The sequence below is a fragment of the Protopterus annectens genome, chromosome 7.part0 (assembly GCF_019279795.1).
Source record: "Protopterus annectens isolate FY-2018-M chromosome 7.part0, PAN1.0, whole genome shotgun sequence".
NCBI lineage: Eukaryota > Metazoa > Chordata > Ceratodontiformes > Protopteridae > Protopterus > Protopterus annectens.
In genome coordinates, this window is record NC_056739.1 from 157,687,328 (window position 1) to 157,706,070 (window position 18,743).

Below are 18,743 nucleotides of genomic sequence, written 5' to 3' on the forward strand. Positions count from 1 at the left end.
TGTTTAAAACAGCAGAAAATCAGCAAGGAGGCTCTAAAGAATGTTTTAACTGGTTAACAAATCAGTTGTAACACTGCTTGGTGGGAAAACCAGAACAAGCAGAACAAATTGCTTTGTAACATTGAAAAACACCAGCTAATACTTAAACAGTAAAAATAGCAAAAAGGGCTTGATAGTGAAAACAGCACTACATTTTTATTTAACAGGCACAGTAAGGCAGACTGTTGCAGTACAGCAGTGTGGATTAGTACACAGTATATAACTACAGTATTAAAGTAGGTGACAGGCAATAAAAAAGTGCAGTGAACAGTATAAATTAGCACAAAAACAGACAGCTTATTTTTTTCGAAGCTCAGAAGCCTGTAGTCATCTGGTGCATCAGCTCAGAGTTATGGCTGGTAGCCCACCTCAGTTCAGCTCTGTACAAAAAAGCAGAAGCTTTCACTAGTTTCCAATTTTACATTATTTTAGTCAACCTGTCTGTTGACTCCTAAGATTTGAATAACTTAAGCTTGTTCGCTTTTTTGCTGTGTTCAGTTCTGGGTACTACTTAGCAGGTGTGAGTACTTACCCAGTTTCACAAGTCTGCTACAGCCAACTACAGTGTAACAGGTTGTTTGGGGGATAGTGACATTAGTCTCATTACTGTTTTGGGGGGTGAAAGTGACATTAGTCTCATTACTGTTTTGGGGGAGTGATAGTGGCATTAGTCTCATTACTGTTTTGGGGGGTGAAGGTGACATTAGTCTACTGTTTTGGGGGGTGAAAGTGACATTAGTCTCATTACTGTTTTGGGGGGTGAAAGTGACATTAGTCTCATTACTGTTTTGGGGGGGTGATAGTGACATTAGTCTCATTACTGTTTTGGGGGGTGATAGTGACATTATTCTCATTACTGTTTTGGGGGGGTGATAGTGACATTAGTCTCATTACCGTTTGGAGGGTGAAAGTGACAGTCTTATTATTGTTTTGGGGTGATAGTGACATTAGTCTGATTACTGTTTTGGGGGGTGATAGTGACATTAGTCTCATTACCATTTGGGGAGTGAAAGTGACATTAGTCTCATTACTGTTTTGGGGGGATGATAGTGACATTAGTCTCATTACTGTTTTGGGGGGATGATAGTGACATTAGTCTCATTACTGTTTTGGGGGGGTGATAGTGACAGTCTCATTACTGTTTTGGGGGGGGTGAAAGTGACAGTCTCATTACTGTTTGGGGGGTGAAAGTGACATTAGTCTCATTACCGTTTGGGGGGTGAAAGTGACAGTCTTATTATTGTTTTGGGGGTGATAGTGACATTAGTCTCATTACTGTTTTGGGGGGGTGATAGTGACATTAGTCTCATTACCATTTGGGGAGTGAAAGTGACATTAGTCTCATTACTGTTTTGGGGGGGTGATAGTGACATTATTCTCATTACTGTTTTGCTGCTTCCACCTTTCTGAGATGCACAGAAAGAAACCAGTTGTATGCAGGGATTCCTTCCAAGAGTTAGTGTGTGTGTGTGTGTGTGTGTGTGTGTGTGTGTGTGTGTGTGTGTGTGTGTAGGGGGAGATCTTCCTTATAAAAGCCCTGAATCCCTTAAAAAGATGACATCATCCTTATAAAAACCACAATCGGGGACTTTATGGAAAATTATTGTACTGGTTCCTGGAGTCAACCCATGATGATCCATCATTTGAGCTGGGGATATCAGCACCTGATGATGCAGACAGCTAGGGATATCAGCACCTGATGATCCATCATTTGGGGGGGGTGCTTCTGTTTGATGCAGACAGCTAGGGATAGCACCTGATGATTCATCATTTCGGGAGTGCTTCCATTTGATGCAGACAGCTAGGGATAGCAGCACCTGATGATCCATCATTTGGGGGGTGCTTCCATTTGATGCAGACAGCTAGGGATATCTGAACCTGACGATCCATCATTTGGGCGGGGAGGGGGGTGCTTCCATTTTGGTTCATAGGTAGGTACTAGGCTATCGACCCGAGGGCCAAAGCAAACCTAGCCAAGAGTGTATTGGCTTTTGCCACCCATGTATTGTTAAATTTCTGCCCCTCTATCGAGCAGTGCCCCACATATAATCCCAGGGGTGAATTTCCCATCACCCATCCACTTATCAAGGTTTTTCTTGAAGAGTGCTAATGAGCTCTGCTTGATGTGGATGGGAATTTTGTTCCAGAGCATGGGAGGTCTTTGGGACAAGAATATATCCCTCCAGCATGTCCTATTTATTGTTGTGGTGAGGTTTAGGTCCCTAGAGCGTGTAGCTCTGGGAGATGGGGATTTCAAGTGGGGCATGTCCAATAATTCTGGGTTTGACATAGCTTTGTATGTCAGGCAGAGAGGTCTCCTTGGAGTAAGTGGTATGCGACCAAGTAGAGTTTGAGTTTCTTGAGCCGGTAGGCATAGGGCAATTCTTTGAGGCCAGCAGTCCTCTTGGTGAGGTACTTTTGGGGCATCTCAAGTTGTTGTAGGTGTCTTGTATGGTACATCCCAAATGAGGCATTGTACTCAATGAGGGGTCTGATAAGTGATGCGTAGAGGGGAACAATGACTTCCTTATTTCTAGATGCGAACCCTTTTGTGATTAAGTGGGCCACGTAGAAAGATTTTCTGACCACTGTGGCAATGTGGTTATCAAAGGATAGGCTACTATCCACTTGGATCCCAGGTCTCTTATCACACTTTGTGTTACGTGCACTTCTCCCTATTTGGTAATTCATGGGTGCCTTGTTTTTACCAAAGGGGATAACAATGCACTTTTTGGAATTTAGCTTGAGGCCATGATTTTGGCCTTGCAGACCAGGCTTGTCAGGCTAATAGGTCGATAGTTCCCCGGGTCTGTGGTGGTACCTCCTTTGTGGAGTGAGATAACCGTTGCTGTATGCCATTCTGTGGGCACATAGCCTGTGGTGAGGCTGTGATTGAACATGGAATTTAGATGGGGGGGCTAGTTCATTTTGGATTTTATGTGAGACACACCCTGGGATGTTGTCCGCTCCCATGGATGCTGTGTTTTGGGCTTTAGAGAGTGCCATTTTTACCTGTGTGTTTGGGATTGCTGGAGCTCTGCAACCATCTGGCATAGTTATAGGCCCTTGGGAGGTGAGGGGGGAGTAAAGTTTGCACTGAACCTATCTGCCAGTATGTTGGCAATATCAGTTGCCTCTGTATATTTTGTGCCATTCTGTTGTAGCTCGGTGCAGATCTGGGTGTTGCCATGGAGATTCTTGACATAGCTAAAGAATGCCTTGTGGTGGTCTTTGGAATCCGTGGCAATTTTTCTTTCAAAATTAGCTTTGGAGGATTTTATGAGAGATCTTAGTTTCTTACTGAGGCCCGTCATTGAGTTCCTCCATACCTGGGTTTTTACTTTCTTCTGCAACAGTTTCTTCCTTCTGTTGTAGAGTTTGTTAATGGCAGGGGACCACCAGATCAGCTTCCTTTTTTGGAGGATAGCGTTTTGGTTTTGTTGGGGATAGCATGATCCATGCACTCATGCAGGTGCTTGTAGAGTGCATTTGTGTAGGATTCAGCAGTCGTGACTGTATTTGACTGTGTTATCCATCTGCAGGGGCGTCACAAAGTTAGTCACCTCAGTTTTGAGTAGTGTGAAGTTCGCTTTGGAAAATTTTTTTACGATGGTTTCCTTGTGTGGGGGTGGGGTTGGGATGTGGATGTCTAGGGTGATTAGTTTATGCTCTGATCTAACCAGCAAGGAGTAGATCTTGGATGTTGAACACCGGTCACGCATGTTGGTAATGACCAGGTCCAGAATATTGCTGCCCCTGGTGGGGGTGTTTACAATTTGATCCAGGGTGTTAGAGTTTATAAATTCCAGGAATTGTTGAGCAAGGGGGTTAGTACAAGAGTAGTTTTCCCAGTTTATGTTAGGGTAGTTGAAATCGTCCATTATTATGGTATTTGGACCATCATTTTTTCCAATGTCCCCAGGAACGAGGAGTGAGGGTCCTGGGTCATGGTGGGGGATCTATAACAAGCTACAATTTGGAGTGCATTTTTGCCCTGGGTTAGTTGCACTCGGACGATTTCAGAGGCATCGTGTTTTGCAGCTAGTCTGGAGGTGTGGATGTCCTTGATGAATATGGACACACCTCCGCCCTTCATGTTTCGGTCTGAGTTTTGTGGCCAAAACGTGTGGTATGAATTATAGCCTGGTAATGCTGGGATGCTCTTGGGAGGCTTGAACCAGGTCTCAGTCACTGCACACACATCGATGTTCTCCATTTTGAGGAGTGCCTCTAGTGAGTGCATTTTGAGGTTTAGACTCCTAGCACCGAGTAGCATTGCCCTCAGTTTTTTGTTACTTGTAGCTCTTATGGTGGTGGGTTTGTTTTTTGAGCCTTGCCTTAAAAAGGCACTATATTGGCAGCAAGAGCCTTGGCCAATATCCTGAATCCCAGGGCTGACAGGTGCAGGCCATCTCTAGAGAAGCATCGTGGCCTGTCAAGTATGTCATCCCAGGCAGACCAATACTGGATCCCCTTTGAATGACACCAGAAGCTTAGCCAATTGTTGAAGTTGATCATCTTATCCTTGTACTGTGGTATCATTTTTGGTGAAGGCAGGATGCTACTCAGAGCTAGGGTCATACCTGCCTAGGCTACAAGATCGGAGACGTCTTCCATCTCTATATTCATGTAGTCCAGTGTGGTATGTCTCGGGTCATTTACACCAACATGGACTATGACAGAGTCATATTCGTACTTGCCTTGTAGTGACCTGAGTGCATGTGTTATGTGGCGGATTCTGGCACCCGACAAGCAGCTGACGGTAACCTTCTTTTTGTCCCGCCTGGTGAGTGGGACGTCTGTGTGTCTGACTAGAGTCACCTATCACTAGTGTGTTGGGCATGTTGTTTTTGCCTTATGGGCTGTGGTTGTGCGGCACACCGAGTTTATGGGCTATGTGTTGTTTGGGGTGTGTTGGTGGGAGGAGGTTGCTTGTGTGTCTGCTTTGGAGGTCTCTGTTGCCTAGGCAGATTTCGATTTTTAATCGGAGCCTCTGTATACATCTTGGTGTTTCTATGTGTGGGTTTTGAAGGTGTTGGTTTAGTTGGTCTATGTGTTGTGAGTGGGGTGTTGTGAGTTGTTACCTTCTCCTTTTGACTGTTTGTTCCAGTCTTGGTTGGAGAGAGAGCTTTGCCTCTAGATTGGCTGTATAAGTGCATCTCTCACAAGTGTTAGTGTTTGGTGGTAGGAGGAGAGGGTTGCCTGTGTACATGAGGCAGTTGTAGCATTGCCTCAAGATGCCCAGGCTCATCATGTAGGCTGGAGAGTACACCAGGAGCTGTCTCTTGGACATGCCTGAATAAGTAGGGAAGTATAAAGACTATTCCCTTCTGGCAGATGCAGGGGTTGAGTGCTTAGTGCTGCAGTAGATTTAGAACAAGCGCTGGGCTGAAAGGTGCAGGTCTGAGTGCTTTAGGCTGAAAGACTGACAAGTTATTAGGGAAAAACTAAAGAGCAGACTTTGTGGAGCCGGGGATAGCTAAGCCCAGCTAACCAGCGCTGCGTCGTCCGCAAAACCTTGCAAATGCAGGTTTTTATAGCAAAATGGCCAATAAACTACAAATTCTGAGCTGAAAACCACTCCTCCAGGAACAGATAGGCTGCTCAAAGCTCCCCACTCTCACTGGTGAACAGAGAAACTTCCTTCTATCCAAGTAAGGTATGGGTTAACACAGAAACTGCAATACAGCCCTGGATTCAGCAAACTCTGAAAACTGGACTCTACTAGCTTCAGAAAGGCGGGGAACAAGCATAGGATAGCTTATTTTTTGTTTTTTTAAGACGTTAAGGCAGTTAAAACAAAATAATCACTTTAAAGTACAGAAAAATGGCTATTGCACTTGAGTGTGTAGCCTACAACAGTAAAAACAGTTTAAATGCTCAAAAAATTATTTTAAAGTACAAACATAAGTAAGTACAATTAAACAGTTGCAATAGGATTTTTAGTATCAAATAAATACTAGAAACCGAGTGTTTAGGTGGAATTAGCAATTACTACCAAAAAACAAGCCAAGCAAGTACTTAAACCAGGTCACCTGGGCAGGTTCTTGCTGAGCTGATACTCTTGATGCAGAGAACTAGGGATATCACCACCTGATGACTCATTATTTATTTCATTTATTTCCAGTTTGATATCAGGGGAGGTCCACTGGGCTCAGGGAGCCAGTTTTCAGTGGAGGCCCGGGGAGAAAAGCTCCATATTACATAGTAAAACTAAGCAAAGTATAATAGCAAAATTAAAGAACATTCATTACATAATAGATTAGAGAACAAGTTGTACATTGGTTATGAAGCATCTAAAATTGTATGATGGCAGTAAAGAAATTTCTTCCCAGAAAGGGGAGAATAAAAGGTGGAAGGTACATTATTTACAATGTATACATTTATTATGATATTGATGCATTCAGAGAGAGGCAGTTGTATAATAGGAAAAGCTGGAGAACATACATTACATTTTAAGTTCGAGACAAGTTGTTCTTTGGTTACATAGCATCTAAAATTGTAAGATGGCAGTAATGAGAATCAGTCCCAGAAAGGGGAGAATAAAAGGCAGAAAGTAAACGATTTACAATATATACATTCAAGATATTGATGTTACATTACATTATATTCAGAAGGAGGCAGTTGTTGAGGTAATTAGTATGAAGTAGAGTTACTAGCAGGTTAGGTGGGGAGAATGCAATTGCATTTCCAATTATGGGAGAGGTAGGAATGGAGCTGGGTTTTAAAGTGTTCAAAGTTTTCAGAAATTCGTAGAGAAGGAGGGAGTGAATTCCATTTTTTGCTAAAGAAAAGTACAGCAGAAGCTGACCAGCAGGACGGTCTGGTTTGTGTACAGTAATTAGATTTTGGTGGGCAGATCTTAGAGTTCTGTGTGGGGTGTATGATGGTAAGATGTTAGTGCTGGGCATTTAGTTGGTTTAAGTATTGGCTTGTGGGCTGTAGTGGGTTGGAGGTAGTCAAGGTAGTTGGGGGGGAGTTCTAGCAAATTTTGCAGGCAGAGAGCAGTACAGTGGTGGGAGGAGTATTTGGATTTGGTGGCAGATTTTGAAATTTTGTTATAACAGATTTCCAGTTTGGAAGAGACAGAGGAAGATAGGTTGGTTAGCAGGGGAGTGCACCGTACAATAGTGACGGTAGTAAGTAGGTAGTGGCGAGGGTTTGTCTTGTAGAAGGAGAGAGAAAGTGAATGTTTCTGTACAGCATGCCAAGTTTTTGATGTGTTTTCTTAATATTTTGCTGAATATGTGATTCATCATTTGGGGAGTGCTTCCATTTGATGCAGAGAGCTAGGAATATCAGAACCTAATGATCCATCATTTGGGGGGTGCTTCCATTTGAATGCAGACAGCTAGGGATATCAGCACCTGAGGATTCATCATTTCGGGAGTGCTTCCGTTTGATGCAGACAGCTAAGGGATATCAGCACCTGAGGATTAATCATTTGGGGAGTGCTTCCATTTGATGCAGACAGCTGGGGATATCAGCACCTGAGGATTCATCATTTGGGGAGTGCTTCCATTTGATGCAGACAGCTAGGGATATCAGCACCTGCAGATTCATCATTTGGGGAGTGCTTCCGTTTGATGCAGACAGCTAAGGGATATCAGCACCTGAGGATTCATCATTTGGGGAGTGCTTCCGTTTGATGCAGACAGCTAGGGATATCAGCACCTGAGGATTCATCATTTGGGGAGTGCTTCCGTTTGATGCAGACAGCTAAGGGATATCAGCACCTGAGGATTCATCATTTGGGGAGTGCTTCCGTTTGATGCAAACAGCTGGGGATATCAGCACCTGAGGATTCATTTGGGGAGTGCTTCCGTTTGATGCAGACAGCTAAGGGATATCAGCACCTGAGGATTCATCATTTGGGGAGTGCTTCAGTTTGATGCAGACAGCTGGGGATATCAGCACCTGAGGATTCATCATTTGGGGAGTGCTTCCGTTTGATGCAGACAGCTAAGGGATATCAGCACCTGAGGATTCATCATTTGGGGAGTGCTTCCGTTTGATGCAGACAGCTGGGGATATCAGCACCTGAGGATTCATCATTTGGGGAGTGCTTCCATTTGATGCAGACAGCTGGGGATATCAGCACCTGAGGATTCATCATTTCGGGAGTGCTTCCGTTTGATGCAGCCAGCTGGGGATATCAGCACCTGAGTATTCATCATTTGGGGAGTGCTTCCGTTTGATGCAGACAGCTAAGGGATATCAGCACCTGAGGATTCATCATTTGGGGAGTGCTTCCGTTTGATGCAGACAGCTAGGGATATCAGCACCTGAGGTTCATCATTTGGGGAGTGCTTCCTTTTGATGCTGACAGCTAAGGGATATCAGCACCTGAGGATTCATCATTTGGGGAGTGCTTCCGTTTGATGCAGACAGCTGGGGATATCAGCACCTGAGGATTCATCATTTGGGGAGTGCTTCCGTTTGATGCAGACAGCTAAGGGATATCAGCACCTGAGGATTCATCATTTGGGGAGTGCTTCCATTTGATCATTAAGTGCCTCCTGGAGTTAGCTGAGGTGGATGAACCATCTTTCTGAACCGCACTCCAGTGCTGCCTTCCCTACTGTATTTTATGGTGAAATGTTTGTATTGGACGCATCTTGCTTGCTCAGACATATGTTCTAGTCCATGTTGCTTCTATTTATGATTTCCATCTGGGTTGTAATAACATTCCCCATTCCCAGAACAGCGTCAATCGAACTGTTTGAGAGGTTCACTCTCCCTCACATCTCAGTTTTCGGTCTGTATAACTTAGTTTACTACTTTGTGAACCTCATGCACGTGGGGTTTGTCATTGTTGCTTTTGGACGACTTTTTACTGGCTGTATCAGATTAGTTTACTACTTTGTGAACCTCATGCACGTGGGGTTTGTCATTGTTGCTTTTGGACGACTTTTTACTGGCTGTATCAGATTAGTTTAGTACTTTGTGAACCTCATGCACGTGGGATTTGTCATTGTTGCTTTTGGACGACTTTTTACTGGCTGTATCAGATTTGAAAGATTCGTCATCAGTTTGACTCTTCATTAGTTTCTTTAAGGAGAGTGTAACTGTGATGGGAAATCCAAGTCCATTGACAGATAAAAGGCTCATGCATTGTCCCGATGTGCATGGGAAGCTCCAGTTACAGCATTGTTTGTGTCTTGGGTCACAAGATGGCTAAACACCAACAGGATTAACAAGTGCATTGTTTGTAAGCATCTTAAGTTTGTTAAATCTTTGATACACAGTTACTGCAATATGGGGCTGGTGGTACTTTGCTAGCATCTGTCTGTGCAGCTGTGATTTGGGCTGATCTGCACATGAACGAAGTACCATGTGCTAATGTGGTCTGTAGAGAAGACATTCCCTTGGCAAAGCCATACTTCAGGGATGTGTTAGACAGTGCACGGTGAACTTGTATGTTTCCCTAACTTCAGCTTGGGATTTGGACATGTTATGGATCTGCTGTAGCAGGTACCTTTTATAGGAACGTAGAGCTGCTTAGTGTACTGCTCGATCTTTACAGGCCTGTTGTAGCATTTTGTTGAATTTCTCTCCCCATTTTCTTGCCTTTTGAGTCATTGTCATGGGCGTCACAAATCTCTAGTGACCTCTGGTGCATTTATTTTGCTAAAAGAGGGCCCATTTATGACAGTTATGCAGAGACCGAAAGGAATCTGCCAAAACAGGCATGCAGTTTAGGCTTTCTGTCTTCCATTGACTCTCCTACAGTGAGTTACTCTTCATCGAATTTTGACTATCAGATCCTTTTAAAGCTATTTTATTTCTAGTCTCACCGTTTACCCTACAACAGACCTCTCCCTCTTACTATCTTTATTGCACTATTGGTTTTGTCCACTAGGTGGCACCCTTACCTGGTTCTACCTCCATCTATCTTTCCCACTATTTCCTAACATAACATGGCAGACTAGCCTTTGTTTTCCTAGTCTTGCCAATATCTTAACTCACTCTTAATCTTCCTATACTACCTTAGCTTTTTAGCCAGCTTTATACCTTTACGTTCTTACTTCCAACTACAACCTGTGCCATATCTTATTCCTTTCTCTATACATGGTATAATTTAGGACCTTCCTGTCCTATTAGTGTTACTTATTATCCAACTTTTTAACCTCAAACCCTCTACACCTAGCACCCACCTATCCTCATACTAACTATCCTCCCACTGAGCCCAATCTCTTCCCCTTACCTATTACCTTACTTACCCTTTAAAAGCTTCTTTCACTGATTGATTCTTCTCCTATCGCTTCTTCCCTTCTCTTGTCTCCACCCGCTCCATTCGCCCTGCGGGCTCACTCCGCTCCCCTACCCCACCCCCAATTCCCACCCACCCCCAGGGGCCCTAGACTTATACCTCATAGCCACACCCTCTTTCCAACACCAACCAATAAAACAGATCTATCAGTCTCACCTACTACACACACCCTTCCCCCACAAAACCAAACACAAACTCAGACTTAAAGCAACATAACCTTCTCATATATCTTTAATTCACTTCTTATTAGTTCTACCTATTTTTCTTTTAATTCCCATTATCTCACCAAGCATTATGCTCACATTAGCTAAATATACTACTACCAAAGCTCTTCTCTTTTCTAGTCTCATATTTTTTCTCACCTCATCTTATCTCTTAACCTCACTTACACATCAAACTTGTTCTCACCTTCACTATCCTTATAAACAAACAACCATTCAACCACCTAATACCCCTCACCAGCACATAAATATAACTTCCACACCAAGCTACCTTAATTCAAAGTACCACAGACTAGCCCACAATAAATATAATTATACAATAACCAGGAAAGTTCTATATCTGATCAGTAGTACACAAAATCCATTACTTAGACTGAAAAGGCTATCTTTAAAAGATGGATATATCCACCCTAATCCAGGCCCAGCCAATGTCTATACCTCCAGCTCTCAAACTTCACATCCCACCACCTCACTGTCCCCCTACCAAACTTCCCAACACACTCCTAGTTGCCCATCTCAATATCCAAAGCTTAAATAATAGTGGCCCACCTCCATGCACTCCTGGATATATATTAATTTGACATCCTCTGCATAACTGAAACATGGTTGAAACCTGGAGCCCATGATAATGAAATCACACCTCCAGGCTATAATATACTGAGATGTGACCACAACAGAAGAAAGGGTGGAGGAGTAGCAATCCTATTCAAAGAAGGCCTAGTAATCACTTCTTCACCCTCCAACCCTCCTTTGGAAAATAATGCTGAAATACTCATTTCTAAAATACAGATCAATTCTAACAAATCCATAAACATTATCTGTGTCTATTTATCATTACACTAGAGAATGTACTTTGCTGGGTCAAATCATCCTTCCCTCAAGAAACAATAATCCTAGGAGACTTCAATATTGATTGGAAGAACATCAATACTGACCATCCTACTTCCCATATTAACCTTCATGGTTTCTCTCAAACTATTACCACCCCCACTAGAATTAACAAACCAAATCTTAGACTGGATTCTTATAACTTTCAACAAACTTATAAAGTAGGGACCCTCCCAGACGATGTAAGTGACCATTCTCTCACCTACATAATTAGGGAAAAAATTGATATTACCCAACCCACTATATTCCGCTCAATTCGGAGCAACAAACAATTTAACATACAGCTATTCCAAAGTGAACTTACTGCTTGTAATTGGTCTGCCCTAAGAACACTACCACTTGAAGATGCTGTCAAATACTTCAACTCTAAATTCCTAACTATCCTAGACCACCATGCACCTAAGCGTACCATTTGAATTGGATCAAAACCAGGCAAAAAATCTTACTCAGAAACAAAACTTGGGATAGGTGGCAAACTATCAAACTTACAGCAGACCAACAAATTTTTAAACAGCTGAGAAACTCAACAAAAAAGCAATACTCTCAGATAAAAAACTTCTACTATAAAATGCAGAAAACACAGCAATATAATCCACAGAAATTTTGTGCTAATATCAAGAGACTCATGAACCCTGGGCACTCCAGTACACCAAGTCCAACAGACACTAATCTCAAAACCCCAAGCGAAATTGCCAATACTTTTATTCTTTACTGAGACCATACAATCCCTGGCCAGCCAACTATCCCTTGACAACTCTACCTTTCTTATCCCCAATAATAGCCCAATTCCCAATTTCAAATTACAACCCATCTCTACCAAATCTATCCTCAAACTCATCCAAAAACTGAAGCCTTGTACTCCTCCTGCTGACCAGATCCCAGCTGAATATTTGCAAAAAGCAGCTACAGCTGTAGCCTATCCCATATCAATTCTTATAAATAGAACCGTAAATGAAGCAACCATCCCAGACATATGGAAAATTTCTCACATCATTCCTCTACATAAAGGAGGTAACTCAAACGACTACTCCAACTACTGACCAATAGCTTTATTATCCCCATTAGCTAAAATTGTGGAAAAAGGCATTCATCACCAGCTACTGAACCATTTAATTCAGCATAACTTACTAGCCAATACCCAGCATGGTTCTAGACCATTCCACAGCACCACTACTGCCCTTCGTTCCACAGCACCACTACTGCCCTTCGTTCCACAGCACCACTACTGCCCTTCGTTCCACAGCACCACTACTGCCCTTCGTTCCACAGCACCACTACTGCCCTTCGTTCCACAGCACCACTACTGCCCTTCGTTCCACAGCACCACTACTGCCCTTCGTTCCACAGCACCACTACTGCCCTTCGTTCCACAGCACCACTACTGCCCTTCGTTCCACAGCACCACTACTGCCCTTCGTTCCACGGCACCACTACTGCCCTTCGTTCCATGGCACCACTACTGCCCTTCGTTCCACGGCACCACTACTGCCCTTCGTTCCACGGCACCACTACTGCCCTTCTTTCCACGGCACCACTACTGCCCTTCTTTCCACAGCACCACTACGGCACCACTACTGCCCTTCTTTCCACAGCACCACTACTGCCCTTCGTTCCACAGCACCACTACTGCCCTTCGTTCCACAGCACCACTACTGCCCTTCGTTCCACAGCACCACTACTGCCCTTCTTTCCACAGCACCACTACTGCCCTTTGTTGTACAGCACCACTACCGCCCTTCTTTCCACGGCACCACTACCGCCCTTCTTTCCACGGCACCACTACCGCCCTTCTTTCCACGGCACCACTACCGCCCTTCTTTCCACGGCACCACTACTGCCCTTTGTTCCACAGCACCACTACTGCCCTTTGTTCCACGGCACCACTACTGCCCTTCGTTCCACGGCACCACTACTGCCCTTCGTTCCACGGCACCACTACTGCCCTTCGTTCCACGGCACCACTACTGCCCTTCGTTCCACGGCACCACTACTGCCCTTCGTTCCACGGCACCACTACTGCCCTTCGTTCCACAGCACCACTACTGCCCTTCATTCCTTCACTGACTCTATGAACAGTAATACTCTCCTCAGTTCACTTCTTAGATCTTTCAAAAGCTTTTGACATGGTGAACTCCCTTTGCTTTTAAATATGCTAAAGTCACTTTCTTTTGACTCGCTAGCTATGCAATGGTTCTCCTCCTACCTCAGCAATAGGCAGTAAGCAGTGCTCTGGGAAAATAATCTATCATCCCTCCTGCCTGTCACCTTGGGTGTCCCCCAGGTATCAATTCTAGGCCCGCTACTTTTCTCCATTTTTATAATTGATCTGCATTTAGCTATTCCACAAGCTACTTGCATACAATATGCAGATGATTCTACACTAATCTCTACAGATAAATCTTCTTCTGAACTACAATCCATAACTCAGAAGGTGTTTAACACAGTAGAGTCATGGTTTTTAAAGCTTTGTCTCATCTTGAATCCCAAAAAAAACAAACTCTTACTCTTCTCTCCTACCCACAAGTCTACACCACTTGACTTCTCAGTCATCTCTAAAAATGGTGTCCTCATTTCACCAGAATCCTACACTAAACTGCTTGGAATTACAATAGATAACCGTAACTTTGACATTCACATTAACAACACTATAAAAAAAAGTTAACAGAAGACTGGGCTCCCTATATAGGATTAGACCCTTCCTCACCTCTACAACTAGAACTACTATTGCCCCATCTCTTCTAATCTCCATACTGTTCTATGCCTCACCAATCTACACTAACCTAACTAAAAGCAATTTGCTCAAACTAGCAAACTCCTATAATAACATCGCCCGATTTGTCTCTGATAACCCCTTCAGAACCCGTCACTGTCACAATCTGAAACAACTTGGCTGGCTTGAACTACAGAATCAGCTTCAATTTAACCAACTTACCATAGCCCAAAAGATCCTCTATGATGCAAACAAAACTCCAATTCTCTCCAACCTTATAATCCCCTATAAAAATCTCAATACCTTATGCTCTTCAAATAAATTATTAGTTAACATAAACATGTCCAACAGCTTGGCAGGTGACTCTCTCTTTTCGAACACAGTTGGCAAAAACTGGAACCTTCTACCTAGTGAACTTACATTACTTCCTTCCCTACACCTCTTCAAGCAAAAACTCAAATTACAACTTAAAACACAGTGGCTATGCCCTTGTAGTAACCCTGACTAGATTTTCACCTCTGTTTATAACACTTCCTTGTGTATAACCCTTCCTTGTTTATATACTAATCAAGATATGATTGTTTAGCTGAAACGAAAAGTTAACAGTAAAACTACTGTAACATCTAAGGTATTTTTCTCATCTGAAAAGTCGCATCCAATTTTCTGTTTTTTGTCATTTTATGTACAACATAACATATTTGATTTAATTGCTATTTACTATTTTACTGTTATTTACTACCTAGTTAAGTACTATTTGTAAGCTAATTTATGGTAATCTTTAACCTTGTTATAACTGTGGTTAGTTTGGAGCTTTTCTCCCCGGGCCTCTACTGAAAATGGACATAAATCAAGTTAGACTAGCCCGGTCAACAAATGTAAAATAAAATAAACTCAAAAGACTGTTAAAAATAAGGAAGAAAAAAGGATAAGCCCCCCCCCACACACACACACAAATATGTACAACTCCTTGGTCATACTACAGTGGATAGAAGTGAAAAACAAAACACTGCAGTGAACTGCAGTCTTGCACAAAAAGTGCATACAATTTCAACAAACTGAGATCAAAAGAAATCCTAAAAAGCTACTCTGTGGAAACTATCCTCGCTGGAATGTCATTGTTGCCTGTATTTTGTACATCAATATGGTATGAGCCTTGATTCCCAGGTAGTACACACTGACGTTTGTAAACCACTATTTCTTCAGTAACTTTATATACATACTTTTTCTTCTCTTGTATGCACACATTTCTTTCCTTGATGACAAGTCCTGCTTACTATCTTATCTCTTGACACTTGTCAGCTTTTCAGTAATCATTTTCTCAACTCACCACTCTCTCTTTCTCTCTCTCTCATTTCTTTTGAATTAATGTATTTCCTTAATTATTTCACCTTTGCTTCCACCTCATGTAATTTAAGCTAGTTGAGCTTAGTTCTGTCACTGAACACTTTTTTAGATTTTTATGCAGTATATTGTTTTATACTTGTATGAATGATCTTTACAACTATTTTTTTAGATTTTTGTGCAGTATATTGTTTTATACTTGTATGAATGATCTTTACAACTATTTTTTTAGATTTTTGTGCAGTATATTGTTTTATACTTGTATGAATGATCTTTACAACTATTTTTTTAGATTTTTGTGCAGTATATTGTTTTATACTTGTATGAATGATCTTTACAACTGTTACTTTTTTCTGTACTTGCTTAAATGACAGTCCACAGTAAATGTTACTATTTGCTGTATTCTACTGTTTTTGCTTTCATGTAATATTTTGGAGCTGTTCTCCCTAGTCGGGACTTTCCTGGTAAACAAATGTCAGTAAGTAAATGTTCCTGTCATTTCTAAACAAGGAGTATAGGTTATTTACTCTTTCTGAATTTGGGGAAAAGATCTGGTTAAACATGCAAAGGGCAAGGTGACTACCTATCCCAGGTGTTACTGTCTTGCTATGAAGTATTTTATTTATTTATCCTTTGTTGACAGGGTTAGTCCCATTAGGCTCGTAGCCTCTTTTTTTCAGGGGAGATCAGCAGTGGTATTTATACTTGTAGGGGAAATTTGGCCAGGGCACTGAGGAACTTCCCCTCCCTCTTTTTAATAGGTTCCCCGAGATCTCTTACATCCTTAGCGACTACCAATTCAGGCAGATGGGGCCTCAGTTTAACATCTTATCTGAAGGGTGACATGCAGGAGTGCAGAGCCCCCTTATACTGCACTGTCAACAAGCCATATCCTTAGTGTGGAAATCGAACCCACAGCCAAGGCGAGTGTGCTACCTGTTGTGCCACTGGTGCTGCTGCTGTCATATTTAATACTGTTAGGTGGTCATGCATTTAAATGTATTATACCCTAGTACTTTGCCCTCCTCCTCCACAAAATTTCATAATGGCAACACATTACTTGTTACTGAGGTCCAAGGATTGGGGTGTCTGTACTTCAAAGAAGGCCACATTTATGTTTACACGGAGGGAGAGATTATTTAGGAAGGCTACACAAGCTGTCTGGAATTGCATGCCTGCTAATTTCAGGAGTGAACAAAATGTATTTGTCTTCAGCAGGTTAAAAGAACACCTGATTGAGGCCTGCAGCTGTCCGTCAGAGGTAGCATCTAATCGCAGCTGAACTTGCTCTGTTTTTTTTTTTTTTTTAAATCTGGCAGTGGTGGTGAAATATATATGTAGAGACTGTGCGTTATAGTTGTACAAAAGTCTGTCTGCCCCCTTGTATGTTAGAGAAATGTGTTGAAATTGTATCCATTACAGTTGTATTGTGTGCTTTCTGGACTTGGTTGTAGTTGGAGGGTCTTGCGACCATTTCACTTAGCAAATAAAGAAATGTTGACTGTGATGAAATGGATGGATACCTTAGAGTTGCAGTGCTGACAATTTGGCATTGGATACAGATGCTTATGGTGAGGTCCATTCCCATTATATGACTGTCACAGAGGCAAAGTATAGAGGAGCTCCTGATATTTCCAAGTACAAAACAATGCTGTACCTTTTTTTGGTCTTCACTGCACAGTTTCAAACCAACTACTCTGATAGCAAAAATAAATTAGGGAAATCCAATCTGACTTTGTAAAATCATTCTAGTGACCTGGGTTCAGTACTGTTTGTAGTTATTACCAAATCTCAGACTAAGGACTGCCATGTAGCCTGGAAGGGAAATGCCGGCAATGGTGCAGAAGTATGACAAGGAGAGTGCATGGGAAATGCCGGCAATGGTGCAGACGTATGACAAGGGGAGTGCATGGGAAATGCTGACAATGGTGCAGAAGTATAATAAGGGGAGGATGTGGGAAACGCTGACAGTGGTGCAGGAGTATGACAAAGGGGAGTGCATGTGCTTGCAAATGATGGTTCAAGCTCAGCACTGTGCGTATCTTGCCAATGTGTTCCCCAAAGGCTGCTTCAGATCTTATCCAGCAGCTGATGGGATGTGAGAGAGAGAGAGAACCTGCTTACAGTTTGAAGACATCGGTCATCACTTCTTCGTCATCCTTCAGTAAAAGGATCCCAGACAGGTACAGTAGTAGAGAGGGTGTCCTACAGAGTGGGTGTTCTTGGCAGGTGTGTACTAACAGCAGTACACCATCTGAGATGATTCTTACAGCAGTAAGAGTGCTGCAGGTCAACCCTTGGGGAAAAGGAGCCTCTGAGCAGAGGTGCAGAATGTTTTAACAGCCAAGATACTTTTCATTTTAAACGGTGACTCTTGTAAAGCATTCATCTAGCAGTGATTTGAGTACTTGTAAGTGCCTTAAGAAACATTCATCTAACAGTGATTTGTGGTGATTATGGAGTACTTGCATGTGCGACACTGTAAAGAGGAATAATGTCACTAGAAAGCACAAGGACTGCTTGTATTGGTTAAACTGTTGCTGTATTTTCTAATAAAATAGTTTGTGTGTAGAACAGGTACAGATGTCTCTCCAAAAATGCAGAGTGTATGCAGTTGCTATGAGTACCTTTGCTATGTGGAATGTTTCGCATTTAATAGAGTGTTGCACAGAGAGCGACTTTGTTTTTTTTCAGACAGTATAACAAAAGGTACTGGGTCCATTTTGAACATGCTAAGAAGTGATATTGAAGCATGGGGTCTGTTGTTTGCACTTAACTTTCTTGTGTGTACCATATGTTTCGTAATTCTTTCCCCTCTTCATTTCTTGCTGCAGTGACTGCCGAGTTAAACTGTGGAATTATGTTCCGGGCCTTACACCCTGCCTTCCCCGCCGCGTCCTTGCCATCAAGGGCCGTGCTACTAGCCTACCTTGAAGGTCTTTCCTGCCTCCTGTCTCTTTACCTCTGTCTATCTTTCTGCACTCCAATCTTCTCTGCATAATGGTATGGTACAGTATATGTACACCTGTTTCCTGTGGGGCTGTGGGAAGGGGGAGCCTTTACTGCCTATTTTGAATGTTCACTGTATACCTGAAAAAAAAATTACATCAATTTTTTGTGCTGCATGGTTTTTGGAGTAGTTTGCTAAATGTAAATTGTAGTGCTAGCAGTACCAGTTGTGATTGTAGTTTCTAGAGTATAGGATGGCACTTCAACTAATAGCTAGTGGGAGAGTCCTAAAGGCTGTGCTTATTTAGGATGGGAGCCACAC

The 18,743-nt window shown here is 42.5% G+C and overlaps 1 protein-coding gene across 2 annotated transcripts in view; it reads left to right on the plus strand.

Annotated features, from left to right (window-relative positions):
• The window catches only part of KIF21B (kinesin family member 21B), a 1,412,490-nt gene extending 1,394,025 nt beyond the window's left edge, over nucleotides 1-18,465 (plus strand). For both annotated transcript variants that reach the window (XM_044076606.1, XM_044076607.1), the window contains one exon: nucleotides 18,307-18,465. In XM_044076606.1, coding sequence (XP_043932541.1) covers nucleotides 18,307-18,406 — 100 coding nt within the window. In that variant the 3' untranslated portion in view covers nucleotides 18,407-18,465. The remainder of the gene's footprint in view (nucleotides 1-18,306) is intronic.
• Nucleotides 18,466-18,743: the final 278 nt, after the last annotated feature.